The 24934-nt window shown below is 36.3% G+C and overlaps 2 protein-coding genes across 2 annotated transcripts in view; one reads left to right on the forward strand and one right to left on the reverse strand.

The window, feature by feature from the left end:
- The window catches only part of CDKL5 (cyclin dependent kinase like 5), a gene marked incomplete at its 3' end in the record, with an annotated part of 182957 nt that overhangs the window by 49023 nt on the left and 109000 nt on the right, over window positions 1-24934 (forward strand). The window contains exons 2-3 of the mRNA XM_082864224.1: window positions 7909-8138; window positions 10718-10752. Of these exons, the coding sequence (XP_082720350.1) occupies window positions 8075-8138; window positions 10718-10752 (99 nt within the window). The 5' untranslated portion in view covers window positions 7909-8074. The remainder of the gene's footprint in view (window positions 1-7908; window positions 8139-10717; window positions 10753-24934) is intronic.
- On the reverse strand, window positions 21617-23283 carry LOC309978809 (actin-related protein 2/3 complex subunit 1A-like; the record flags this gene model as incomplete). Its single annotated transcript, XM_082865451.1, is given in 2 exon segments — window positions 21617-23260; window positions 23263-23283. Coding segments are annotated over 2 exon segments (963 nt in total). The 3' UTR covers window positions 21617-22318.

Consider the following 24934-nt stretch of genomic DNA (forward strand, 5'->3'; position numbering starts at 1 on the left):
GGCATGGTTTTGGAGTGTGGTCATCATCCAGGTTATCCATCACTGGGAGTTTTTGGTTTTGTTGTTGATACCCAGCACTAGACACACGGCAATATGTGGAGTCTGGAGAGAGATAGGTAAAGTTTTTTGGTTAATATGATATTGAAATGCTTTATCTTTGATAAAAATTATCTTTTGCCTCCATATAAATGACCACGGAACTATTTATGTATGATGTCATTATCAGAATTACTCTCTGACTTCTTAAAAACTTGTTTTATTGTGGAATATAACAACATAGAAATACATAAAACAAATTTACACTTTAGTGAATATCTATCTAACTTTCACTCAAGTCAAGAAATAGAACATTACCAGTGCCCCAGAAAGCCCTCCTTTGTATCTCTTATCAATCTGAACTCCTCCCTAGAGATAATTAATATCCTCATTTTAATTTTAATTATTTATTTTTTTAAAATAAATTTATTTATTTACTTTTATTTTTGGCTGCGTTGGGTCTTTGTTGCTGTGCGCGGGCCTTCTCTAGTTGCAGCGAGTAGGGGCTGCTCTTCGTTGCGGTCAGCGGGCTTCTCATTGCGGTGGCTTCTCTTGTTGTGGAGCATGGGCTGTAGGTGTGCAGGCTCAGTAGTTGTGGCATGCGGGCTCTAGAGCGCAGGCTCAGTAGTTGTGGTGCACGGGCTTAGCTGCTCCACGGCATGTGGGATCTTCCCGGACCAGGGCTCGAACCCGTGTCCCCTGCATTGGCAGGAGTATTCTTAACCACTGGGCCACCAGGGAAGTCCAAATATCCTCATTTTTAAAAGAAACACTTCCTTGGTCACTTATTTTTTTAATAGATTTAATAGATTTTTAATAGATTTTATAATAGATTTAATAGATTTTTTTAATAGATTTACCACTTATATATGCATATATATATATATATATATGCCTAGACAATATAGTTTGTAATTCAACTTTGCCTGTTTTAAAACTGTATATAAATGAAATAATACTGTTTTATTAGTTTTCTGTCGTTTGTGATGAATTACCACAAGCTTAGTGGCTTAAAACAGCACCCATATATTAGCTCACAGCTCTCTAGGTCAGAAGTCTGGCACGGTGTGGCTGGGTTCTCTGCTCAGGATAGCATAAAGCTAGAATCCCGTGTGTTGACTGGGCTGAGTTCTCTTTTGTCCTTGATTAGTTCCAAAGTTGATTTCCAAGATCCAGCTCTTTTGACCTCTTTATTTCTGTGTGTTTTCTATTTCATGAATTTCTGCTCTTAATTATTTCTTTCTTTATACTTTCTTTGGATTTAGTTTGCTGTTCTTTTATTTAAAACCTCTCGAGATAGATGCTTAGTTTATTTTTTTATATTTTGTGATATACGCATGTATGAGGCTTTCAATTCCCTCCCTAAGCATTGTTTTAGCTTCTTCCCATGAATTTGTATTTTTTTAATTTTTATTTTCTAATTTTTTTAAAATAAATTTATTTATTTTTGGCTGCGTTGGGTCTTCGTTGCTGCACGCAGGATTTCTCTAGTTGTGGTGAGTAGGGGCTACTGTTCGTTGTGGTGGGTGGGCTTCTCCTTGCGGTGGCTTCTCGTTGTGGAGCACGGGCTCTAGGTGCACGGGCTTCAGTGGTTGTGGCACGTGGGCTCAGTAGTTGTGGCTCGCAGGCTCTAGAGCGCAGCCTCAGTAGTTGTGGCGCATGGGCTTAGTTGCTCTGCAGCATGTGGGATCTTCCCAGACCAGGGCTCGCACCTGTGTCCCCTACATTGGCAGGTGGATTCCTAACCAGTGCCCCACCAGGGAAGTCCCTATCTTTGTTACTTCTAAATGTTTGTTATGGTTTCTTCTTTGACTGAGTTATGGATTATTTTAAGAATGTATTAATTTCTAAACATGAATATTTCCTAGTTATTTCTTTTGTGACTAATTTCTTGCATACTTGCATTTTGGAGAGAGATCATCCTTGGATTAAAATCCTTGTAATTTGCTTTGAACTGCATTATGGCCTAGCACTTTATTAGTTTTTGTAAATGTTATGTGTGTGCTTGGGGAAAAAATGATATTCTGCAGTTCTTTGCTATACTTTATATTTTCATTTGCTCAAGTTTTAAAAATGTTTAAAATCTTATGTATCATGATACTTTTTCTCTTTATACTGTCTGTTGAGTTCCCTTGGTGGTATTCTATTTTCCAGTTCTGGAATTATAATTTATTTTTCCAATTCGTTCTTCTGCCTTTTGGACCTTCCAGTTCTGTCAAAATGTTCAACCCTTGGGCTTTTATTAATTCAACCCTATAGTGGTCTTATAGGCTATTTCTGATAATTCTGATATTGTAAGTCTTTCTGGGTCATTTTCTGTTTTGGTCATTTCTGTTAGTTCTTGTTAATGGTATCTTATTACTTTGTGTATCTGGTTATCTTTGATTATGTACTGCACGATGTAAACAAGAAATTATCTGTAACAATGTTGTGATGCCTAGGTTCATGTTACCTTCCTGCAGACTCCTGCCCCCACTGCCTGCCGCCACCCCTTTCAACCAGACAACTGTGTACTAACAATCTGAATGTGGGACCACCTCAATCCAGGGTACACTTAGAGGTTTATTTAGGTCACTCAGGTGACATAAAGCTGTAATTCAAGTCTGTCCTGGGACTGATTTTTTTTCTGGTTTCCTTTACCAAGGAGTATAGCTCTTTGGGGTTTCAGCTCCAAGTGAGTGGTGCTTATCGTACTTCCTTCTTTTGAAACGCTTTTTAAAAAATTATTTATTTATTTATATACAGCAGGTTCTTATTACTTATCTATTTTATACATATTAGTGTATATATCTCAATCCCAATCTCCCAATTCATCCCCCCCGCTTTCCTTCCTTGGTGTCCATACGTTTGTTCTCTACATCTGTGTCTCCATTTCTGCCTTGCAAAACGGTTCATCTGTACCATTTTTTTTGAAACCCTTTTTTTTTTTTTTTTTTTTTTTTTGCGTTACGCGGGCCTCTCACTGTTGTGGCATCTCCCGTTGCGGAGCGCAGGCTCCGGACGCGCAGGCTCAGCGGCCATGGCTCACGGGCGTAGCCGCTCCGCGGCATGTGGGATCTTCCCAGACCGGGGCACAAACCCATGTCCCCTGCATCGGCAGGCGGACTCTAAACCACTGCACCACCAGGGAAGCCCCTGAAACACTTTTGCCTTTGACCTTTTTGCCCCTGGATTTATAAAGGTTTCAAGAGCAAGTCTGTTTTTCTCCCATTTTTTCTGTATCTTCCTTCAAGTGTCTGTGAGCTAAAACTGTTTTGGGTGATTTGGATTACCTCTCTGGGTTCTATTCTTTTGCCTTGATTTCAGCCAGGTAATTCTTCATAATCTTGTTAAGTCTTTGGGGCTTTTTAGGCTGTTCTTTAAAAGTATTACCTCCAGCATTTGTATTTGTCCTCAAAGGGACATTTCATCCAAGTCATTTAGTTACTTGAAGCTGAAGTGTCTGAGTTTTTCTGCCTTAAAAAAATTAATCAGGGGCTTCCCTGGTGGCGCAGGGGTTGAGAGTCCGCCTGCCGATGCAGGGGACACGGGTTCGTGCCCTGGTCCGGGAAGATCCCATATGCCGCGGAGCGGCTGGGTCCGTGAGCCATGGCCGCTGAGCCTGCGCGTCCGGAGCCTGTGCTCCGCAACGGGAGAGGCCACAACAGTGAGAGGCCCGTGTACCGCAAAAAAAAAAAAAAAAATTAATCAGCGTTATTCATATAAAATGGTAGTTAAATCCAGTTTGGCATAAATTTTTTTCCTCAGTATGAATACTGGTAGTTAAAAGACTGTTCTTGACACCTATGTTATATATTTACTCACACATTTAAATTCTGATTCCCAGTTTGCATTAGTCGGTTTTGATTTCCATAGAGAATAGGTGGGACCAAATGTTCTTTATATATATACTTACATACAGAACTTTTGGGGGTGCTGAGTCTCTTAGTAGGAATAATTTAATATTTATCTCTAGTTTCCTTTGAAATTAGCCATACCATTATGGACAGAGAGTAGAATATTTAAATGTTTCCTGGGTGTTCTTCCAAATCAGCCGTAGAAAATGAAAGAATGATTTATTCTCAGAAACACTCTGAGCATCTTTTACCTGGAATGTGACTGACTTAGATCTTCATATGGCTGGCTCGTTCTTGTTATTGATATTTCACCTCAAATGTCACCTTTTTAGAGAGGGGGCTGTCTGTCTGGGTAATCACTCGTTTTTTCTCCCTTCATAACATGTATCACTATATGATAATAATCTTGTGGTTTTTTCCTCCCTCAGTAACATGTGAAGCTCCATGAGGGCAAGGACCTTGCCTATCTTGTTCACCACTGTCTCGTGTGTCTTATTTACCCATTCTTTGAATCATGTTAGGCAGTGAGTAATTTTTTGTTTAATAAATGAATGAATAGAATAAATGTTTATTTCTTTTGAAATTGTGACATTATTTTCTCTAGATGTCACAGTCATCCTTTAAAAATTTGTGATTCCATTGAATTAAAGTTGTTTTCTACAATAAGTATAGTGTCTGCTTTCTCTTGCCTTTTTTCAAAAACATTTTTTGGTAAATATTGAATGAAAAATCAGACAATAAGAATCTGACCTAAAGTAAATATTAGAGTGACAAATATTTAGCATTAGGGACAACTGTGACTTTGTTATATATTGAGCTGGAAGGAGGTCAGTGTGGCTGGAGTGGAGCAAGCCAAGGGAGAGAAGAGTCAGAGATGACATCAGAGGAGAGAGGAGGTTAAGACCTGGTGGCTTATGTGGACTTTGACTTTCACTCTTAATGATATGGGAGGCCCCTGGAGGGTTTTGAGCAGAGAAGTGACATGGAGGTGGGTTTGGAGCTATAGGGATTTTGGCGTACGGTCTACTTCTGAGCTCTCATATAAGTTCCACTGGCTAATTTTGTCTATCTCTGTGCCAAGACCACCCTGTTTTAATTTTTATAGCTCAATTCTTTTTTTAAAATTAATTAATTAATTTTTGGCTGCGTTGGGTCTTTGTTGCTGTGCACGGGCTTTCTCTAGTTGCGGAGAGCGGGGGCTACTCTTCGTTGCAGTGCGCAGGCTTCTCATTGCGGTGGCTTCTCTTGTTGAGGAGCACAGACTCTAGGTGCCCGGGCTTCAGTAGTTGTGGCGCACGGGCTTAGGTGATCCGCAGCACGTGGGATCTTCCTGGACCAGGGCTTGAATCCTCTGCATTGGCAGGCAGATTCTTAACCACTGCACCACCAGGGAAGTCCTATAGCTCAATTCTAACCCTCAGTATATTTGGTAGAGAGTATCTTGCCGGATCCTCCCCTCAAAGCTGAGCCTTCTTGTTTTTCTTATTCGGGAGGTTGTTGGCTGTACTTGGAATTCTGCTCTTCCATATATATTTTAGAATCAGATTATTGTAATTCCTCAGAAAACCCTCTTGGGATTCTGATTGGAATTGCATTGACTGTATAGATTAATATGGAGACAATTGATATTCTTATAGTATTGAATTTTCTAGCCTTAAAATTGGGATAACTTCATTGATATGCGTCTTTAATGCCTTTGAATAAAGTTTACATATATATATATACACACACACGCACACACATATATATGTGTGATCTATATATGTTATGTGTGTATATGTGTGTGTGTATATATATATATATATATATATATATGAATAGAGGTCTTGAGTGTCTTTTATGTTAAATCCTAAGTGCCGTTTTTGTTATTGTAAAGATGATTTTTAAAAATTACATTTTCTGTTTCATATTGATGTTTACAAATACAGTTGATATTTGTATATTGAGCTTATATTTAGCTACCTTGTTAACACTTATAATTCTAATAATTTGTAGATTCCTTTGAATTGTCTATGTAGACAATAATATCTGTAAATTCTATTACCTTTTCCTCTTTCCAGTCCTACATAGTTTATTCATTTATTTTTTCTTATTTTACTGAGCTGTCTGGAACCCACTAGGAAAATGTTTAATGGTAATGTTAATAAGTATTAATAGTAGGACTTCTTCTCACGTTCTTAATTTTTAAAGGGACTATCTAAAAATTCTACATTTAAGAATGATATTGTAGGTTTTTGTCATACTTTTATCAAGATATGAACTTTTAAAAAGCATTTAATTATGGACATTTTACTCTTTAGAAAGTTTACATTCCTACTATTAGTGTACAGAACGGCACACTTTTCCGTGTCAGTACTTTACACCACATGGGGTACTCATATATTTTAAAAGTTTCAAATTTCATAGGCAGCAAAAAAAATTTCTTTACTGGTTTAGATTTATTTCTTCCTTTTAAACCAATATTATATATTGATACAGCTGTTCTTCTTAAAGACAGGTTTTTTTGAAACAAAAGAACTTATTTTGAAATAATTTCAGATTTAAAGTTGCAAAGATGGTATAAAGGATTTCCTGTTTCCTAGACCCTTGACCCTTATTCCCCAAATGTTAATATTTTACCGTATTTGCTTTATCATTCTCTCTCTCTCTTTCTCTTCCTCCATACACTGTACATATTTTTTTCTGAACGGTTTAAGTTGCAAGCTTTATCTCTAAAAACTTTGGTGTTCTTCCTCTTTTTTTTCTGGTTAAGCTTTTTATTAGACTCTCTTATTCTAGAGATCTGGGCTATGCCTTATTTATTTATTTTATCAAAATATAATTGACATATAACATTGGTGTCAAGTGTACAACATAATGATTTGATATTTGTATGTACTGCAAAATGATCACCACAGTAAGTCTAGTTGACATCCATCACCACACATAGGAACATATTTTTTTCTTGTGATGAGAACTTTTAAGATTTATTCTCTTAGCAACTTTCAAATATACAATACAGTATTATTAACTATAGTCACCATGCTGTACATTGCATCCCTAGGACTTGTTCATTTTATTACTAGAAGTTTGTACCTTTTGAACACCTTCATCCATCTTGTCATTTCTTAAAACAAGAGCATTGTTTTATGTAACCACCTTACTATTGTCAAAACCAAAAAAATTATCATTGTTACAATATTACTATCTAATCTGTAGACATTTAAATTTTATCAGTTACCCTTTATAGCAAAAAATTTTTTTTCTTGTCTAGGATCCAATCCAGGATCATGCATTATATTTAGTTATCATGACTCTTAATCTTCTTTTCTGGAACAGTTACTCAGTTGTTCCTTGTCTTTCATGATGTAGACGTTTTTAAAGAATACAGGTCTGTTATTGAGTAGAATGTCCCTTAGTTCGGGCTTGTCTGTTGCTGCCTATGGTTAGATTCATGTTTTACCTTTTGGAAGAATGTATGTGTGTATGTATATTTACATACACATTTATATCTATTTCTACATCTGTCTATATTAAGAACTGACCCTATATGGTTAACTCTTATTTCCAAGCTTTCCCCCTTGTCATCTTTGTAACTTCCTTTTATGAGAATGAGACCAAACCCACATTGTCCACAGTGTATTTACTTATTTGCTCAATCCTAGAATATACATGAAAAAGTTTCATATCTCTGTGTAAAAACAAATAACTGAGTATAATATTTGTTTATATTTCTTTTTGTCTTTAGTTCAAGGAGAGTATGTAGTTAAAATACTGCTTTCAGAAGTTACCTGGGGTTAATTCTTTTCCCCCAGCCTCCTTCAGTGTAGTTATGTTATTCATTTCAAATATAGTTAGGTACATTTTTTCATTTGTGTTTCATTTTGGGTTCTTCCCTCCTATTATTAGCAGCAGTAGCAGTAGCAGTAGCAGTAGTAGTAGTAGTAGTATATGAAACATTAATGTGGTTTTAAAAGAACTGTACAAAAAGATTGGTTAGTTTATTAGAGTACTGAGAAATAAAACTTATGACTTTTAATTGTGTTTGTTCTTTCAGGGAATCATTTAATACTTCACATTAGGACAAATATGTGAAAGTTCCTGCCAACCTGTGAGAATTTCTTCCTTTGGACATTTTTTGTTCTACTTACTGTACAACTTTCTTAGAAGTTCTTTTTTGATGCCATGTTCTGTGGCTTGCATCAAAAGAGGAGTTTGTCTTCATGAAGATTCCTAACATTGGTAATGTGATGAATAAATTTGAGATCCTTGGGGTTGTAGGTGAAGGTAAGTTTAGCATTCCTTGAGTTTTTGAGCAATGTACAATTATACCTACCACCAAAAAAGTTATTAATTCAGATTCTGTTAACTTAACCTTTATCAATTCACATATGTGCCTAAGAGTAAAATATTAAAAGTAAAATTACTCTTAAACTATTTGGGTCTTATTCTCCAATTGAACGTTAATAACATAAAAATCCTTTAAAGTTTAAGAAATCAGATTTCTTAAGGCTGCCTTCATTTCATTCTTTTCATTAGCAATCATGATTTCTTTAGTCTACATTTTTTTGGTTACATTTACTTTTTATGTCAGCTAGGCTTATTTTGACTAACTTAAAATTTGTATGTCAAATTTTCCTTAATACATGATAAATAAATGAATAAATAACTTCTATTTGTCTTTGAGAATAACAAACCACATTTTATAAATTCTGAACCACACCATTTGGTCTTGTTTTTGTTTTTTTTTCCCCGTATGCGGGCCTCTCACTGTTGTGGCCTCTCCTGTTGCGGAGCACAGGCTCCGGACGCGCAGGCTCAGCGGCCATGGCTCACGGGCCCAACCGCTCCGTGGCACGTGGGATCCTCCCGGACCGGGGCACGAACCCATGTCCCCTGCGTCGGCAGGCGGACTCCCAACCACTGCGCCACCAGGGAAGCCCCTTGTTAGTAATTTTTGCTCTTGACTTAAAGATAACTTTATGGAGATTTTGATAAATGATTCTGTTAACACGATATAAGTGATTTATAATTATGGTTTCTTAGCATCTATATCTTTAAAGCAAATATTACAAAAACTTGATATTTCAGAATTTTCAAGTATATTTTGAATTTCAAAAGAAGTTTTAAAATTTACCTATGTCGACAGGATAGTTGTTCTGGATTTTAATATTAAGTTGTTAAATCCTTTTCAAATAAATGGAAACAATTAAAATATTGTCTAATCATTGCGTGTTTGCTTCAGGGTCTGAAGTTTGAAACCATATAAAAAGAATGGATCCTTCTTCCTTCACCAGTCAACTCCTTTTCCTGTTTTTCATTGATATTAATTATGTAGATAAAATTCATTTTCAATGTGTTATCTACTATTAATTTTATAATACCTGCTTTCTTTATTATTTTTGTTTTTTCAAAAGTATTATAGAGACATGCCGTAAAGCTACTTGATGGAGAAGGTCAGCTCCTTGGGTGTAACAGGATTGGAATGTTCCAGATTCTGGGCCTAAGATTTGCTGGATCATAGCCTTGTTTTTCATAGTATACCCATAGGTGATAATCTTCTCAGGGATCGGCTTAGATTAACTAAAACTACCAGACTGTTATATAAATCAGAATATGTCAGTTTTAAATTGTAGTCAGAACCATCATTGCTATATGTTTTTTTTTCTTTGTAAACTACCTCAGATGCTTTTCTGACTATGAAATACATATATATTAAGGTAATTAAAAACTGTCAAGCAAGCTCTACGTCCCTGCAGCCTAAGCAGTGCATTTTTACCCCACAGAAAAACTAGCATGGGCAGTTAAATGAGGATTAGATGATTGCCTGGTGATTGTGGAGTTGAGTTGGATGGCTGTAATGGCTGGCTTCATCCTAACTGTGATAATAAGATTCATCCATCTCTACCGGGTGAGGGAGACTTATTCTGGCTCTCCAGGCTCTGTTGGAGACACATTTCCTAATGTCATCTCCCTGAAGTCCTCTTCTCAGAGATGAACACGGGCTTTGCCTGTCTGTAAATGTCAATCATTTCTACAAACTTCAGTTATCATATATTATATTTTGATTCTCCTAATTAGATATTTTCACATTATAACTTTTGCCTCAATTTCCTTGCTGTCAACTCTGTGTTTTGCCTCTAAGGAAGCAGCTTACTGGCTAGTTAATAGTATAAGTAACCCAAAAGCTAGTGATGTATCTCATTTGAAATATATCAAAGAAAGTGGGAGTGCTTGGCTATAAATGGCCAGAGATCCTTGGACCCCTCTGCTGGTGCCTTTGATTTTAATATTTATGGCAAAAATGTAGCAACTCCTACTAGTTATTGATTGGAATGCTGAGGTGAGGCCTGTACTATTTTGCCAGTCAGGGAAAACATTCCAGTATCTTAGAAGAGAATTTAAATGTCTCCTAGGACAGCGAACATATTTGGTAGGCTCCATGCTTGAGCCTACCTTTGTGAAACCATTAACTCTTAAAGTTTGAGTTCTCTAGAATCTTTTGAGGTGATTTTAATTTACTCTTAAAGTTGTTATGTCCAAATCTTGTCTCTAGAAATTTTTAAACTTAAGTTTAAAAAAGAAAAGTGAAATTTTCTTTAAAAAGAGAAGCATTTAAGAATATGCACTTGTTGGGGAAATGGGTTGCTTATACTCTTGGTTTATAAAAAATGTATAATAAATATTCATGCTCTCTTTGTATATGGCTCATTGCATTATCACTGCAGAATATTATCATTTTAGGAATCATTATTATACCATATATTGATAACCAATGTAAATATAATAGAACTTTGATTCTACAGTCTCCAAGAGCTGTAATTTGTATACGTGCCCCTAATTGTTTACTTCTTTTTTTATTATAGGAGCCTATGGAGTTGTACTTAAATGCAGACACAAGGCAAGTACATAATTTTTAAAAAGAAAATATATATGTTTAACTGTTTTGAAACTAATGTAGTGTTCTGTGCATGTGGGCATATAATTAAAACTGGCTATGATGGTGATGATGCTTAATAAAGGAGAATTAATATGGGAACCCTGAAAAAAGAGACTTCTTTGGGTAAGCTTTATCATGATTAAGTAGTTAGTTCTTTACAGTCATGTGCTCTTTTTTTCAACTGACCTATGTGTAGGTGAAAAGCTGCCTAATGGGGAGAGAGAAAAGATGGTAGAGAAGAAATCAAAGTAGTGACAGATTTAATTTATGTTCAAGTACTTAAGAGCAAGGAGGAGTTTCATGTCAATATTTTTCTTGTAGACCCAATAACTTAGACTGCTTATTGGGTCAGAATCCAGATTTTGAAGGGTAGTGTATAGGTGTTTGGTTATGAAATAGGGCTTGGGGTAATAGTGTATGATTATGACTGTTAGCTGTGGTTGATCACCCTTGAACAGCCTTGAAATGAATCTTATATATATAGATTATTTGACTATGATTAATAATCACCAGTTATTCAGGGAGATTATTTCAAGTTTCCATAGGTGTTGCTCAGTGTTGAGCATGTTTTACTCAGAGACTACCGTTAAGATGGCAAGTGTTGAAGCTGTAACAATTTCAAACATTAGGTTAAATATTTTTCTATTATGGTATACCTAGTTTGAATATTAGTATCTGGCCTCATACTATTTTGTGTATAATTTGTTAAGACCAAGGTTTAAAGATTTTTGGGATATTTTATAATGATATAATTTATATCTGAGATGAGCTTAGCAATTTAGCCTAAGCCATTTAATTTAAACTCTCAAATCTGTCAATCTGTCATAATATATGTATGTGTGTGTGTGTATATACACACACACACAAAGATGATATAATTTTTATGTTTGCTTTTTCTTTCCCATTGTACAAAATATTACTTACATTTTGAATTTAAGGCTTCATGACAGTTGATGTATTTTGGGTTTTACATCACAAATCTCTTTAATTCAAAGAATTTTCTATTATTCTTGAAATTGGGTGTTTGAGTTATTTTATGTTGATAATAGTTATCTGAAGATCTCTGCCAGTAAATCCTAAAAAAATGGTTTGAATACTGTTGGCTGTTGATTCAGGATGACTAAGAATTTAAAGTAATAAATTAAATGTAATCAAAATAAATTTAGCACCTTAAATTCCTAATTAAGAAATATCACTGCAGTTTGAAATTAAACAAATAGAAAGCTCTCTAGTGAAGTGCTGTGCTTTTAAGGAGGTGCCTTGAGTTAAAATAAATTTAGGAAGCTTTAAAAAAGTAAAATTCTTGGGTAGATACTACTCAGGGGAAATAGGTTGTTAGTGTCCAAATTAAATTTGACTCTTTAATGAACATAATACTCCTTTTTGTACTATGGCTCTATTGATACAACATAGCAAATGGAAGCTTCAGTTCTTAGTCTTAATCCTTGAATTTTAAAACCCAGGGATTTCTGATATATAATGACAAATCTTCCAACAGTATTTTCTCTCAGTCGTTGTCACACTTCTTCCCGTGACCTTTTCCCCTATACTTTCTTTTTTTTAATTAAAAAAATTTTTTAATAGATCTTTATTGGAGTATAATTGCTTCACGATACTGTGTTAGTTTCCGTTGCACAACAAAGAGAATCAGCCATATGCATAACCTTATCTAAGCTCTCCTGCCTTTTATGTACAAATAAAGTTTATTAGTTGCATATATTGTTTTTATCTTTCCATATATCTGGTTTACTCATTTGTTAAAACATGCTTGTTAACTGTACCTCATTCTCATAATACACACTATTAGTGCCAGCAAGATGGGCTCAGAGTGAAAGTGGACGAGAACAGGCATCTCTGCTCTTGGGAAACCGACTCTAAACATGAACTCTGATTCTTAGTGGCCATGTGCAAGGCATTTTGAGTTACAAGGATGAATAAACCATAGTTTTCTTGCCCTTATATGTCTTATGGTCTGTCTGAATAGATAGAAGAATAGATAAAAAATAACCTGTGAGATTGCTGCAAATGGGATTGCATCTAAAAAAATACCTCTTTTTTACTGCCCTTCACTAAATGAGGGCCCTACAGACCACCTGTCTGAGTATCGTTGCTTTTTCCTTTCATGTACCTAAAAAGATAGCACTGGATGGAAAATTTGAAGCATAAATTAGTACCTAACTCAGAGTAATATAAAATTCTTTCTAGAATTTGCAACTGGTTAGTCATTAGACTTCTTACAGTATACCCTTTTTTCAGCTAGAATCAGACCTTCAGATCTTTACCCCACTGTCCAAAAATAGAGAATTTGATGCTTCTGATAAGATTTACCCGTTAGGTTCAAACGAATGGATAACTATGAAATCTCATAGTCAAAAATGGATATAATCCTCCCTTTTGTGCTTATTATGTGTAAAGTGATCATGCCCATATATTTTGCATACCTTTTAAATTTTTAATAAAATGCTTATAAAAATGTATAAATCAGGTCTCTTGTGATTACTTACACAGGTATGTGATCACATGCATAAATTTGATCTGTTTCTGAGAATGTTGGCTATGATTGTATATATAACTAAATAATTCCTAGCATATGGTGTATTTGAACAAGTATGAAAGAAAGTCACTGTTTTAATCTGTGTCCTGTTGCAAGAAATTTAGAGGTCATGTTTATAAACAGATATATCTTGTCTTTTGTGAACATAATATGATGTTGGGCTATTCCAGACCAAAGATCATACTCCTTAATTTACTGAAATAAATGCTGCCCAATTAAAAAAGAAAAATGTAACTGTACTTTCTTTTTGACAACTTCTGTTTATTGTTATATATACATATTGGCATGTATATGAACACTCTTAGCAGTGACTATTAAACTCTTTATGGAGCTTTATGATTACTCGCACTTGGAAGAAGTTCTGGCTTGGACCTTTGCCCTGTAAATATGCATTGCTGATCTTCTTTTTCTTTACGTGTCTGCTTTGAAGTGCCTGTGAGAGGGGAGGCATGTTTTACAGTATACTTTTCTTCCCAGAAACCCAAAAAGGTCATCCTCACAACAAAGTAGGGAGAATGGAATGGAGTTGAAATAGGGAGATGCGATTAGAACTTGAGGCAAGAGAGAGGATAGAGAGAGGTTGGAGACTGATGCTAATTGAGCCTAGGACAGTGCTGAGCTAGGAAGTGCTGATTCATGTAGTTCCTTTCCTATGGCTGGGGTTGACTTATGAGAAGTGTTTGTTTGTTTTGAAGTAGTAGGTAACGAATGCTCTTGAATAGCTAGTTATACAAAGCTGTGAACAATCCAGTACTGGGGTACAGCTGTAAGTATTGAATAAATGATAAACTTGACTTAAATTACAGAACCAAAAAGGAAGGACACTGTAGAGAGCTTTTGCACAGTGGTGGGTCCCTGTGGAGGGATTAAAGATGATCCCAAGGATTTGTGGTAAACTGGAAAAGCATTGGTGTCATTTATCTGACTGGGAAACTTGTAAAGGGTGTATAAGTTTGGAGGGAGAGATAATGAGTTTGGCTTTCATAATAAAGAATAAAATGTCAACAGAATACCAAACCTGATATTAGTAAATACCATATATTGAGCATCTACCATATATGGTAGATAGGCACTCTGTTTGATGTTTTACATTTAATCCCCACAATCCTCACTCTCATCCTTATTTTACATATGAGGAAACTGAGTCAGAGAGAGGCTATGTAACCGGGCCAAGATTATGCAGCTGATAAGTGGCGAAACCAGGCTTTGATCTGACTCCAGAAATGGCTACCTTGAACCTGAGATGGAAGTGTGAAATGATATGAACCTTCCAAGAGGGAGTACAGAGCAGAGTGAAAGACGTGTTTAAAATGATCATACTGAAAGGAGAGGGAGTAGACCTCTTGAAAGCAAGGAAGAAAGATTTTTTTTTAAATGGTATTCACCAATAGTGTTAAAAATCCATAAAAAAGATCCATAATGATAAGGATTGAGGGGTGAGAAAATCCATTTCATTTAAGAATGCCATTTATTAATGACTTCTTTAAGTCAAATGATACATTAATGCCAAATTGCAAGAGGGTAAGGAGAGAGTAGATAGAGAAGATCTGGATTGTGTCATTTTTCTCTTTTGAGAGTTGTAGGAAGAGTAGATTTGATTAAATATTTTCTAGGTAGGAATACCCATATTTTCCCCTACTAAAAGGCATTCTTTGGATGTTTGTTATTATTTAATATTCACAAATTTGTCTTTTGTTATAAGCCTTCATTTTTAGCAAGCAATATGCATTTTGGATTAATGATTCCATTTTTCTTTTTCAGATTAATTTTATTTTTTCACCAAAAAGCTGAATGATGATTTGGTTACTTTTTTTTAATCAAACTATTTTGAGAAGATGCTTGAGGAAAAGTCAATGAACCGTTATCAATTTAACAGATTATTTATAGTTGCCATCTAAAACCATACAGTTATTTTCTACTAGACCAAAATAAACTTATTTTTTCAGGTTGTTGCCCACATTAAATAAAACAGATGTTTTTCTTTAATTTTTAGTTTTAGGTTTTACATGTTATTAGAGTTTTTAAAACTTAAAAAAGATGTTAACAATGAGAAACAGAATATATGGGATATTATTTACTTTGTCATTTTATTCCTCCTTATTTAAATAAAAATAAGATGTGGTTTCTTGCTTTTGTGTGCAAAATTCCTAGCGTTTGAAGAAGATTATAGCGAGGCTTGGGGTTTTTCATAAAGATTGTAAGAAGCTGGAAGTATTTCAGTATTAATTGATTATTTTATCATAATCTTTTTAAGTAATTGCACTGTCTGAAATTATGTGAATTTACTGCAGGTTATGAAGATTAATGAGATATCAATATTAAACTGGACTTCAGGTCAGGAACAAAGATAGTAGGAATCATTAATGGGGGAAAACATCTGCCTCTTCTTACAGAGGCACTCATGTAGAACCATTACTTCTGTGTGGTTTCCTCTCTTGACCGGGTTTTTGTTTCTGATCCAGTTGACTGTAGAACAGTCTCTGGAACACGACAAAAGTCTCACCAAAATCATACTTCTTTGTACTATAATATTTTGTATTTCCAATTCTGCTAGTCTGTTGATATAGGAAAAACTACCCATGTTTCTGTTGTCTTGTTATCAGTAAAAGAAACAATGGCTCAGGTGTCAATTTCCAGTTGAGTCTGACTTCTTCAGGGAACCAGAAGAATCTGGGGCTTTTGCAGGCTTCCTGGTTGCCTTTATCCTCATCGTCCTAATCTGGATTTTTTTGTTTGTTTGTTTTTTAGTAAATGAGATAAGGGAATGGTCAAATTAGAACTAGCCCCACTACTAGCTCTGCATGCATTGTCTACATAGAAGACTTTACCTCATTTGTCCTTCTTATAGTGACTCAGTCCCCCCCCCCACTCCACAGCCCCCCAGTCTAGAGGACGAGTTGGCTGGAGCACTAGATGGACTTTAAAGTCCCCTTTTCTGCCAATCATAAAACATAATTATTTCCTTCTTTAAGAGAACATTCTTGGGACTTCCCTGGTGGTCCCGTGGTTAAGACTCTGCTCCCAATGCAGGGGGCCCGGGGTTCAATCCCTGATCCGGGAACTAGGTGCCTGCACACCACAACTAAGACCTGGAGCAGTCAAATAAATAAATTAATAAATATTAAAAAAAGAGAGAGAGAGAGAGAACATTCTTTCTACATCTTCTTAAGATGAGTAATTTCATTAGTCTTTGATAAATGTCTCTGCTTAAGGGCTTTAACTAGTTCTTTAATGTGACTTTAAAACTTCAGGAACCAAAAATGAGTGTGAATCATTTTTCTACACAGCCTGAAATATATATTCACTGGAAATATAAGAAAAAGAACTGATCAACAAATGCCCGTATAGTGGACACTTTTAAATAGTTAAGCATAACTCTTTATCAGTTGTTGAAATCAGTAACTGGAAAGTAGTACGTGGGGATCTATTTTTATATAAAAAGTAACCCACCCATGAAATACCACTAGAAGCTATAGTTCATATTCTGCCGTGCTTTTGAGCTTTACTATTTCTTTTTTTTTAATTTATTTTTATTTTATTTTTTTTTTGGCTGTGTTTGGTCTTTGTTGCTGTGCACGAGCTTTCTCTAGTTGCAGCAAGCAGGGGCTACTCTTTGTTGCAGCACGCGGGCTTCTCATTGCAGTGGCTTCTCGTTGCGGAGCACAGGCTCTAGGCACACAGACGTCAGTAGTTGTGGCTCATGGGCTCAGTAGTTGTGGCTCACGGGCTCTAGAGTGCAGGCTCAGTAGTTGTGACGCACAGGCTTAGTTGCTCCATGGCGTGTGGGATCTTCCTGGACCAGGACTCGAACTCGTGTCCCCTGCATTGGCAGGCAGAACTTAACCACTGTGCCACCAGTGAAGCCCACTATTTCTTAATTTAAAGGTTTGTTTCCTGTGTTAAAGCATTTTAATTAAAAAAATCAAATTAAAATTTTTTTCTACCTCCTGTACTTAAAGCACTGTGTTCTAGGCATGGTATTACAAAGTAAAATTCAACCAAATATTTGTTTAAGAAAAATCTATTGAGTGCCTGTGGGCCAAATCTGGCCTGCCACTTATTTTATGGAACATAGCCATACTCGTTCATTTACGTATTTTCTATGGATGCTTTTGTGCTAAAATGACAGAGTTAAGTAGTTGCAACAGAGACCGTATGACATACAAAGCCTAAAATACAGTGTTTATTTTGTGGCCCTTCCTAAACAGAAAAAGTTTGCTAACTTCTAATGCTGAGCAGCCCTAACTAGGAGAATACAGTGGAAACAGCATAGTGGCCTCAGTGGACCAACAATCTCAGTTTCTGTTTGTCTCTTTGCCCTTGGTGCTCTTGGAGTCTGAGGAATAGAATTAATAAAGTGTGGAACTTCCACTGAAAATTACTTTTCCCTTGAGCTGGGCTTGGGTAAATCTTTTGGCTGGCTAAGTAGGAAATTTTATATTGGTTACCTCGTTCATGATCAACTGTCAGAACGGAGAAGTGGACTTTGCTAGGAACTGGGCATACAGAGACACATACAATCTATTTACCCTGACTGTGTTCCATCACTGGCCTGAATAGCTCTCTTTTCATCCAAAATGAATACAGAGAAGAAAACAGTCTCCACTGAGACTATGAAAGATTACTTGAGTTCAAGAGAAGGACATTCGCACAAATATGAAGAGTTAAATTTTTTGGAAACAAAAAAACTTGAGATAGCTTCCTAATATAATTCAAGTGGCCATAAATGAGAAATTAAGTTAAGAAGCAATAGTAATAATCTCTGTTTCAAGTACCTCTTAACTTCCAGGCATTGTGCTATGCTAGGTGCTTTTTTTTTTTTAAATATAAATTATTTATTTATTTGTTTGTTTTTGGCTGCGTTGGGCCTTTGTTGCTGTGAGCAGGGGGCTACTCTTCATTGAGGTGTGCGGGCTTCTCACTGCGGTGGCTTCTTGTTGCAGAGCACAGGCTCTAGGTGTGCAGGCTTCGGTAGTTGTGGCTCGTGGGCTCTAGAGGGCAGGCTCAGTAGTTGTGGCACATGGGCTTAGTTGCTCCACGGCATGTGGGATCTTCCCGGACCAGGGATCGAACGCGTGTCCCCCTGCATTGGCAGGCGGATTCTTAACCACTGTGCCACCAGGGAAGTCCTATGCCAGGTGCTTTATTTTCATTACTCTTTAGATCCTCATAGCAACTATAAAAGTTAGAAAGAATTACCTTCCTTTAACATGAGGGAAACTGATGCTCAAATATAATAGGTTAATTTCCTGAAGGCCATACAAGTTAGTAGGTGGTAGAGCCAGGAAGTAAGCCTCATAGGCCCATCTTCTTTTTTTGTTTTTTAATCGATGAATAGTTGATTTACAATGTTGTGACCTTTTTTAAAAAAAAATTGAGGTAAAATTCACATAATGTAAAACCAACCATTTTAAAGTGTACAATTCAGTAGCATTTAGTACATTCACAATATTGTACAATCACTACCTCTGTCAAGTTCCAAAACACTTTTATCACCCCAAAAGAAAACCCCATACCCATTAAGTACTCACTCCTTGTTTCTCCCTCTCTCTATCCCTGGCAAACACCAATCTGATTTTTCTATAGATTTACCTATTCTGGATATTTCATATAAATAGAATCATATACAATTTGTGACCATTTGAGTTTGACTTCTTTCACTTAGTGTAATGTTTTTGAGGTTCATCCATGTAGCCTGTATCATTACTTCATTCCTTTTTTTATGACTGAGTCATATTCTGTTGTATGGACATATCACATTTTGTTTATCCATTTATCTGTGGATGGACATTTGGGTTGTTTTCATCTTTTGATTATCGTGAATAGTGTTGCTGTGAACATTTGTGGTCAAGTTTTGTTTGAGTCCCCGTTTTCAGTTCTTTTGGGGTATACGGCAAGAAGTGGAAATACTAGCTAGGTATATGGTAATTCTGTGTTTAATTTTTTTGAGGAACCACAAAACTGTTTTCCTCAGTGACTGCAGCACTTTACATTCTTGCCAGCACTGTACAAAGGTTCCAATTTCTCCACATTCTCGCCAACACTTGTTTCCTTATTTTTTTTTATTGTAGCCATCCTAGTTGATGTAAAATGGTATCATTTTGTGGTTTTGATTTGCATGACACTAATGATTAGTGATGTTGGACATCTTTTCATGTGCTCTTGGCTATTTGTATGTCTTTGGAGAAATGTCTAGTCAAGTCCTTTGCCCATTTTTTGATTAGGTTATTTCAACCATTTGTTGAAAGGATTTCTTTCTCCATTGGATTGCCTGCGCTTCTTTATCAAAGATCAGCTGTGTTTGTATTGAGTCTAGTTTGGGGTTCTGTGTTCTGTTTCATTGATCTGTGTGTCTATTCTTCACCAATATCATACTGTCTTGATTTACTGTAGCTTTGTAGTAAGTCTTAAAGTCAGGTAGTGTCAGTCCTCCAATTTTGTTGTTCTTTTTCAGTATTGTGTTGGCTATTCCAGGTCTTTTGCCTTTCTATTTTATCTTTTAAATCAGTTTGTTGATATCCACAAAATAGCTTGCTAGGATTGGGATCGCATTGAATCTGTAGATCAAGTTGAGAATTGACATCTTAACAATATTGTGTGTTCTAATCAATGACCACAGAATATGTCTCCATTTGATTTTTCTCTCTTTGATTTCTTTCAACAAAGTTATTTAGTTTTTCACATACATATCTTACAATTGTTTTGTTAGCTTTATACCTAAGTACTTTTTTTCTTTTGGTGATAATATAAATGGTATTGTTTTTAATTTTTAAATTCCAGTTGTTCTTTGCTGGTATATAGGAAAGTGATTGACTTTTGTATGTTAGCTTTGTATCCTGTGACCTTGCTAGAATTGCGTATTAGTTCCAGTGTTTTTGGGGGGGTAAATTCTTTGGGATTTTCTTCATAATCAGTCATGTCATCTGCGAACAAAATAGTTTTACTTCTTCTTTCCCAATCTGTATACCTTTTAATTCCTTTACCTGTCTTGTATTAGTTATGACTTCCAGTACAATGTTTAATACAGATGGTGAGAGAGGACATTCTTGTCTGGTTCCTGAGCTTAGTGGGAAGGCATGCAGTTTCTTACCATTAAATACGATGTTAACTGTAGGTTTCTTGTAGATGTTCTTTATCAAGTTGAGGAAGTTCTCTCTATTCTTAGATTGCTAAGAGTATTTATCACAAATGGGTACTGGGTTTTGTCAAATGCTTTTCTGTATCACTTGGTATGATCATGTGGTGTTTTTACTTTCATCTGTTGATTATGAATTGATTTTAGGATGTTGAACCAGCCTTGCATACCTGGGATAAATCCCATGTAGTCAAGATGTGTATTTCTTTTTATACATTGCTCGATTTGATTTGATAATATTGGTTGAGGATTTCTGCATCTGTGTTCATGTAGTTTGCCTTTCTTTAATGTCTTTATCTAGTTTTGGTATTGGTAATACCATACATAATGTGTCCTCATAGAGTAAGCTTTGAAGTGTTTCTCTACTTCTGTTTTCTGGAAGAGATTGTAGAGAATTTCTTCCTTAAATGTTTCGTAGAATTCACCAGTGAAACCATCTATGTATGGGACTTTCTTTCTGGGAAGTTTATTAATTATTGTTTGAGTTTCTTCCATAGATAAAGGCCTATTCAGATTATCTATTATTCCTTGTGTAAATTTTGATAGTTTGTATCTTTTAAGGAATTGGTCCACTTATCTAAGTTATAAAATGTGTAGGCATAGATTTGTTCATAATATTCATTTATTATCCTTTTAATGTCCACGTGATTGGTAATGATGATACTTCTTTCATTTCTGATATTAATAATTTGTGTCTTCGCTCATTTTTTTCTTGGTTATCCTGGCTAGAGGTTTATCAATTTTATCAGTCTTTGCAAAGAACCATCTTTTGTTCCCATTGATTTTTTTCACTACTGAGTTCCTGTTTTCAATTTCATTGATTACTGCTATAGTTTTTATTGTTTTATCCTTTTATCTATTTGCTTTAGTCTTAAGTTGTCCTTCTTTGCCTTATATCCTAAGGTAGAAGCTTAGGTTATTGATTTTAAGTCTGTTTTCTTTTCTAATATATGCATTCAGTGCTATAAACTTTTCTCTAAGCCCTGCTTTTGCTGCATCATACAAATTTTGATTTGTATTTTCATTTTCATTTAGTTCAAAATATTTTAAAAGTCCTCTTTAGATTTCCTCTTTGACCTATGTATTATTTAGAAATGTGTTGTTTAATGGCTAAATATTTTGAGATTTTTCCGTTTATCTTTTTGTTATTGTTTTCTAGTTTAATTCCATTGTGGTGTGAGAAAATACTTTGTATGATTTTTATTCTTTAAAATTTGCTGATTTGTGTTTTGTGGTACAGAATTTGGTCTATCTCGATGAATATTCCATGTGAGCTTGAGAACATGTATTCTGCTGCTGTTGGATGAAGTATTATGTAAATGGCAGGTAGATTTAGTTGCTTGATAGTGCTATTCAATTCACCTATCTTTATTCTCTTTCTTTTTTTTTGCCTACTGAAAGGGGGTGTTGAAGTCTCCGACTGTAATAGTGGATTTGTCTATTTCTCTTTGCAGGTCTGTTGCCTCATATATTTTGTTTTGTTTTTTTGTTCAGTATTTTTATTTAATTTTTTAACAGACAATTTACATACCTCCCCCACCCCTTCCTTTAAGTTAGTGTGACAATTTTCCATAATAAACTGCTTAAAGAGAAGCTTTGGTCAAGAATGGAATGAAATAGCAAAAGAAAAAAACAAAAAAAAACACCCCAAATCGCTGCTGCTTTTAAAAAACCAACACTTTCACCAATTACACTCAAACAAAACACAGAACAAGGTTTGCGCCTTATGCGTCTTCAGTGTTTCCTGGAGGCTAGCTCTCCTCCCCATCATGCGAATGGTGGAGTTGCTTGGTGCAGCCTGTCTGTCCTCATGCTGGATCTGGGAGGCTCGCTCAGCTTCACATTATCCAAAGGTCCTGGATAGAAGACTCTAAGGTCTTGAAATCCCAAATGGTCATGGCTCCGTCAATGCCAGTAGTGCAAAATTTGTGACAATCTTGATTGTCCACCTCATAAATAGACACTTGAGTGATGCTGTTCTGGTGCAGCGTCTCCAGGGCTGTGTTTCGGTCCTTGGTCATGGCCCACTTGTCCGTGTTGTGGAAGTGCTCCATGGCCAACATGTTGCGCTGGATGCTCTCTTTCGGGAGGTCTAGCTTGGAGACGAAGGTCAAGCAGCCACGGTCGTCGTAGTTAAAGAGCATGGGGCAGCAGTCATGGCCAGCAGCCACAACGCTGTTCTCTGAGCCGAACGACACACTCAGGAGGGGCAGGAACTCTGTCTTCAGAGTTGAGACCTGCACGCTTTTTGAGGCATCAACAACAGACACGGTGCCGTCATGGCTGACCCAGGCCAGGCGGCTCCCGCTGGCAAAGAAGCTGACCCCGTTCACCCAGCCGCCAGTGCCACTGCCACCAAACTCTGACATCAGCTGACCAAAAGGCATCTTGCTGCCCCAGGGTGTACTGGCGACCGTGGAGCGAATGGGTTTTTTTATGTGCTTGCTTACCCACCAGTCATTTTCTGACTCGAAGTAACAAACAGAAATGAGTTGTGCTCTGCTGCCCGCAGCAAATTTGTTCTCTCGCGGGGACCACTTGACAAAAGCAGCTGCGCAGTTAATTCTCAGGATCACCAGGGTCGGCTTCCAAACTCCACCTTTCTGACCCCAGACGTAGGCATTGTGGTCAGCCCTACAAGTGACAATGCGGTCACTCTTGGGAGCCCAGTCGATACCTGTGATGTGTCCGTTGTCCTCCTTGAACTCATGAGCTTTCACCCACTGGCTCCCATTCTTATAGATGTGGACTTCATGGTTATTGGGGCTAAGGGCAATCTGGGTACGATCCCTGTTCCAGGCATGGCACGTGATTAGCTCTAGTAAAAATTGATGCAGGGACATTATTCTTAGTGTTTTCGAAGGATAGACAGCTGGGAGTCGGGGCCATCCAGACGGGCTCGGAGCGTTGAATTCACAGACTCTGGTCAATGGACACCAACAGGCTCTGGCAGACGCGGGTGGAGGACCGAGGCCCAGAGGGAGCCTCTTGTATATTTTGATGCTGTCTTGTGTGGTGCATACATATTAAGGATTGTTATGCCTTCTTGGAGAATGTATCATTTTCTAATGCCCCTCTTTATCCCTGATGATTTTTCTCGTTCTGAAGTCTACTTTGTCTAAAACTGATATAGCTATTCCAGCTTTCTTTTGATTAATATTAACATGGTATATCTTTATCCCTTTGCTTTGAACCTAGATGTATCTTTATATTTAATGTGAGTTTTTAAAATCTACTCTGACAATCTCTTTTAGTTGGTATATTTAGGCCATTCACATTTAAAGTGAGTATCAATATACTTGGATTAATATGAACCATGTTTGTAACTTTTCTATTTGTTATACTTCTTTTTTTTAAACAATAACAGGTCCCCTTTTTCTTCCTTCCCTGATTTCAGTTGACCATTTTGTATGATTCTGTTTTCTCTCCTGTCTTAGCATATCCATTATATTTCTTTTAAAAAGGGTTTTTAGTTGTTGCTCTGGAGTTTACAGTGTATATTTACAACTTATCATCTAAGTCCACTACCGGATAACTCTACTCTGCTTCTGAGATAGTACAGGTACCTTTCATTTTACTTATCCATTTGCTATAATTAGCAAATACGCTATTACTGTTATTACTTAGAACAGTTATCTATTAAGAATAGGAAAAATAGATTTTATTTTACCTTCATTTATTCCTTCTCCAATGCTCTTTCTTTCTTTGTGTAGACCTGACTTTCTGGCCTATGTCATTTTCTTTCTCTGAAGAACTTTTTAAAACAGTTTTTACTAGGCAGGTCTACTGGTGACAAATTCCCTCAGTTTTTGTTTATCTGAGAAAGTTTTTATTTCTCCTTCACTTTTGAAGGATAATTTCACTGAATACCTTCTAGGTTGGTGTTTTTTTTTCTTTCAACACTAAATATTTCACTTCATGGCTTCTGACAGGAAGTCAAATGTACTTCTTATCCTTGTTCTCTATAAGTAAGGTGTTTTTTTCCCCTCTGGCTTCTTTCATGATTTTCTCTTTGTGTTTGGTTTTCTGTAGTTGGAATACGATATGTTTAGGTGTAGAGTTTTTGGGTATTTATCTTGCTTGGTGTGCTCTGAGCTTCCTGGATGTGTGATTTGGTGTCTGTCATTAATTTTGGAGGATTCTCAGCCATTATTCCTTCAAATATTTTTTCTCTTTTGTCTCATTATTCTTCTGGTATTCCAGTGACACCTTTTGTAATTGTCCCATAGTTCTTGGATATTCTTTTCTCCTTTTTAAAATTCTTTTTTCTGTTTGCATTTTAGTTTGGGAAGTTTCTCTTGACATATCTTTAAGTTCACTGATTCTTTCCTTGGCCATGTCCAGTCTACTGATGAGCCCATTAAAGGTATTATTCATTTTTGTTATGGTGTTTTTTTTTGTTTTGTTTTGTTTTGCAGTACGCGGGCCTCTCACTGTTGTGGCCTCTCCCGTTG

Source organism: Leucopleurus acutus (genome assembly GCF_964270905.1).
Source record: "Leucopleurus acutus genome assembly, chromosome: X".
Taxonomy (NCBI): domain Eukaryota; kingdom Metazoa; phylum Chordata; class Mammalia; order Artiodactyla; family Delphinidae; genus Leucopleurus; species Leucopleurus acutus.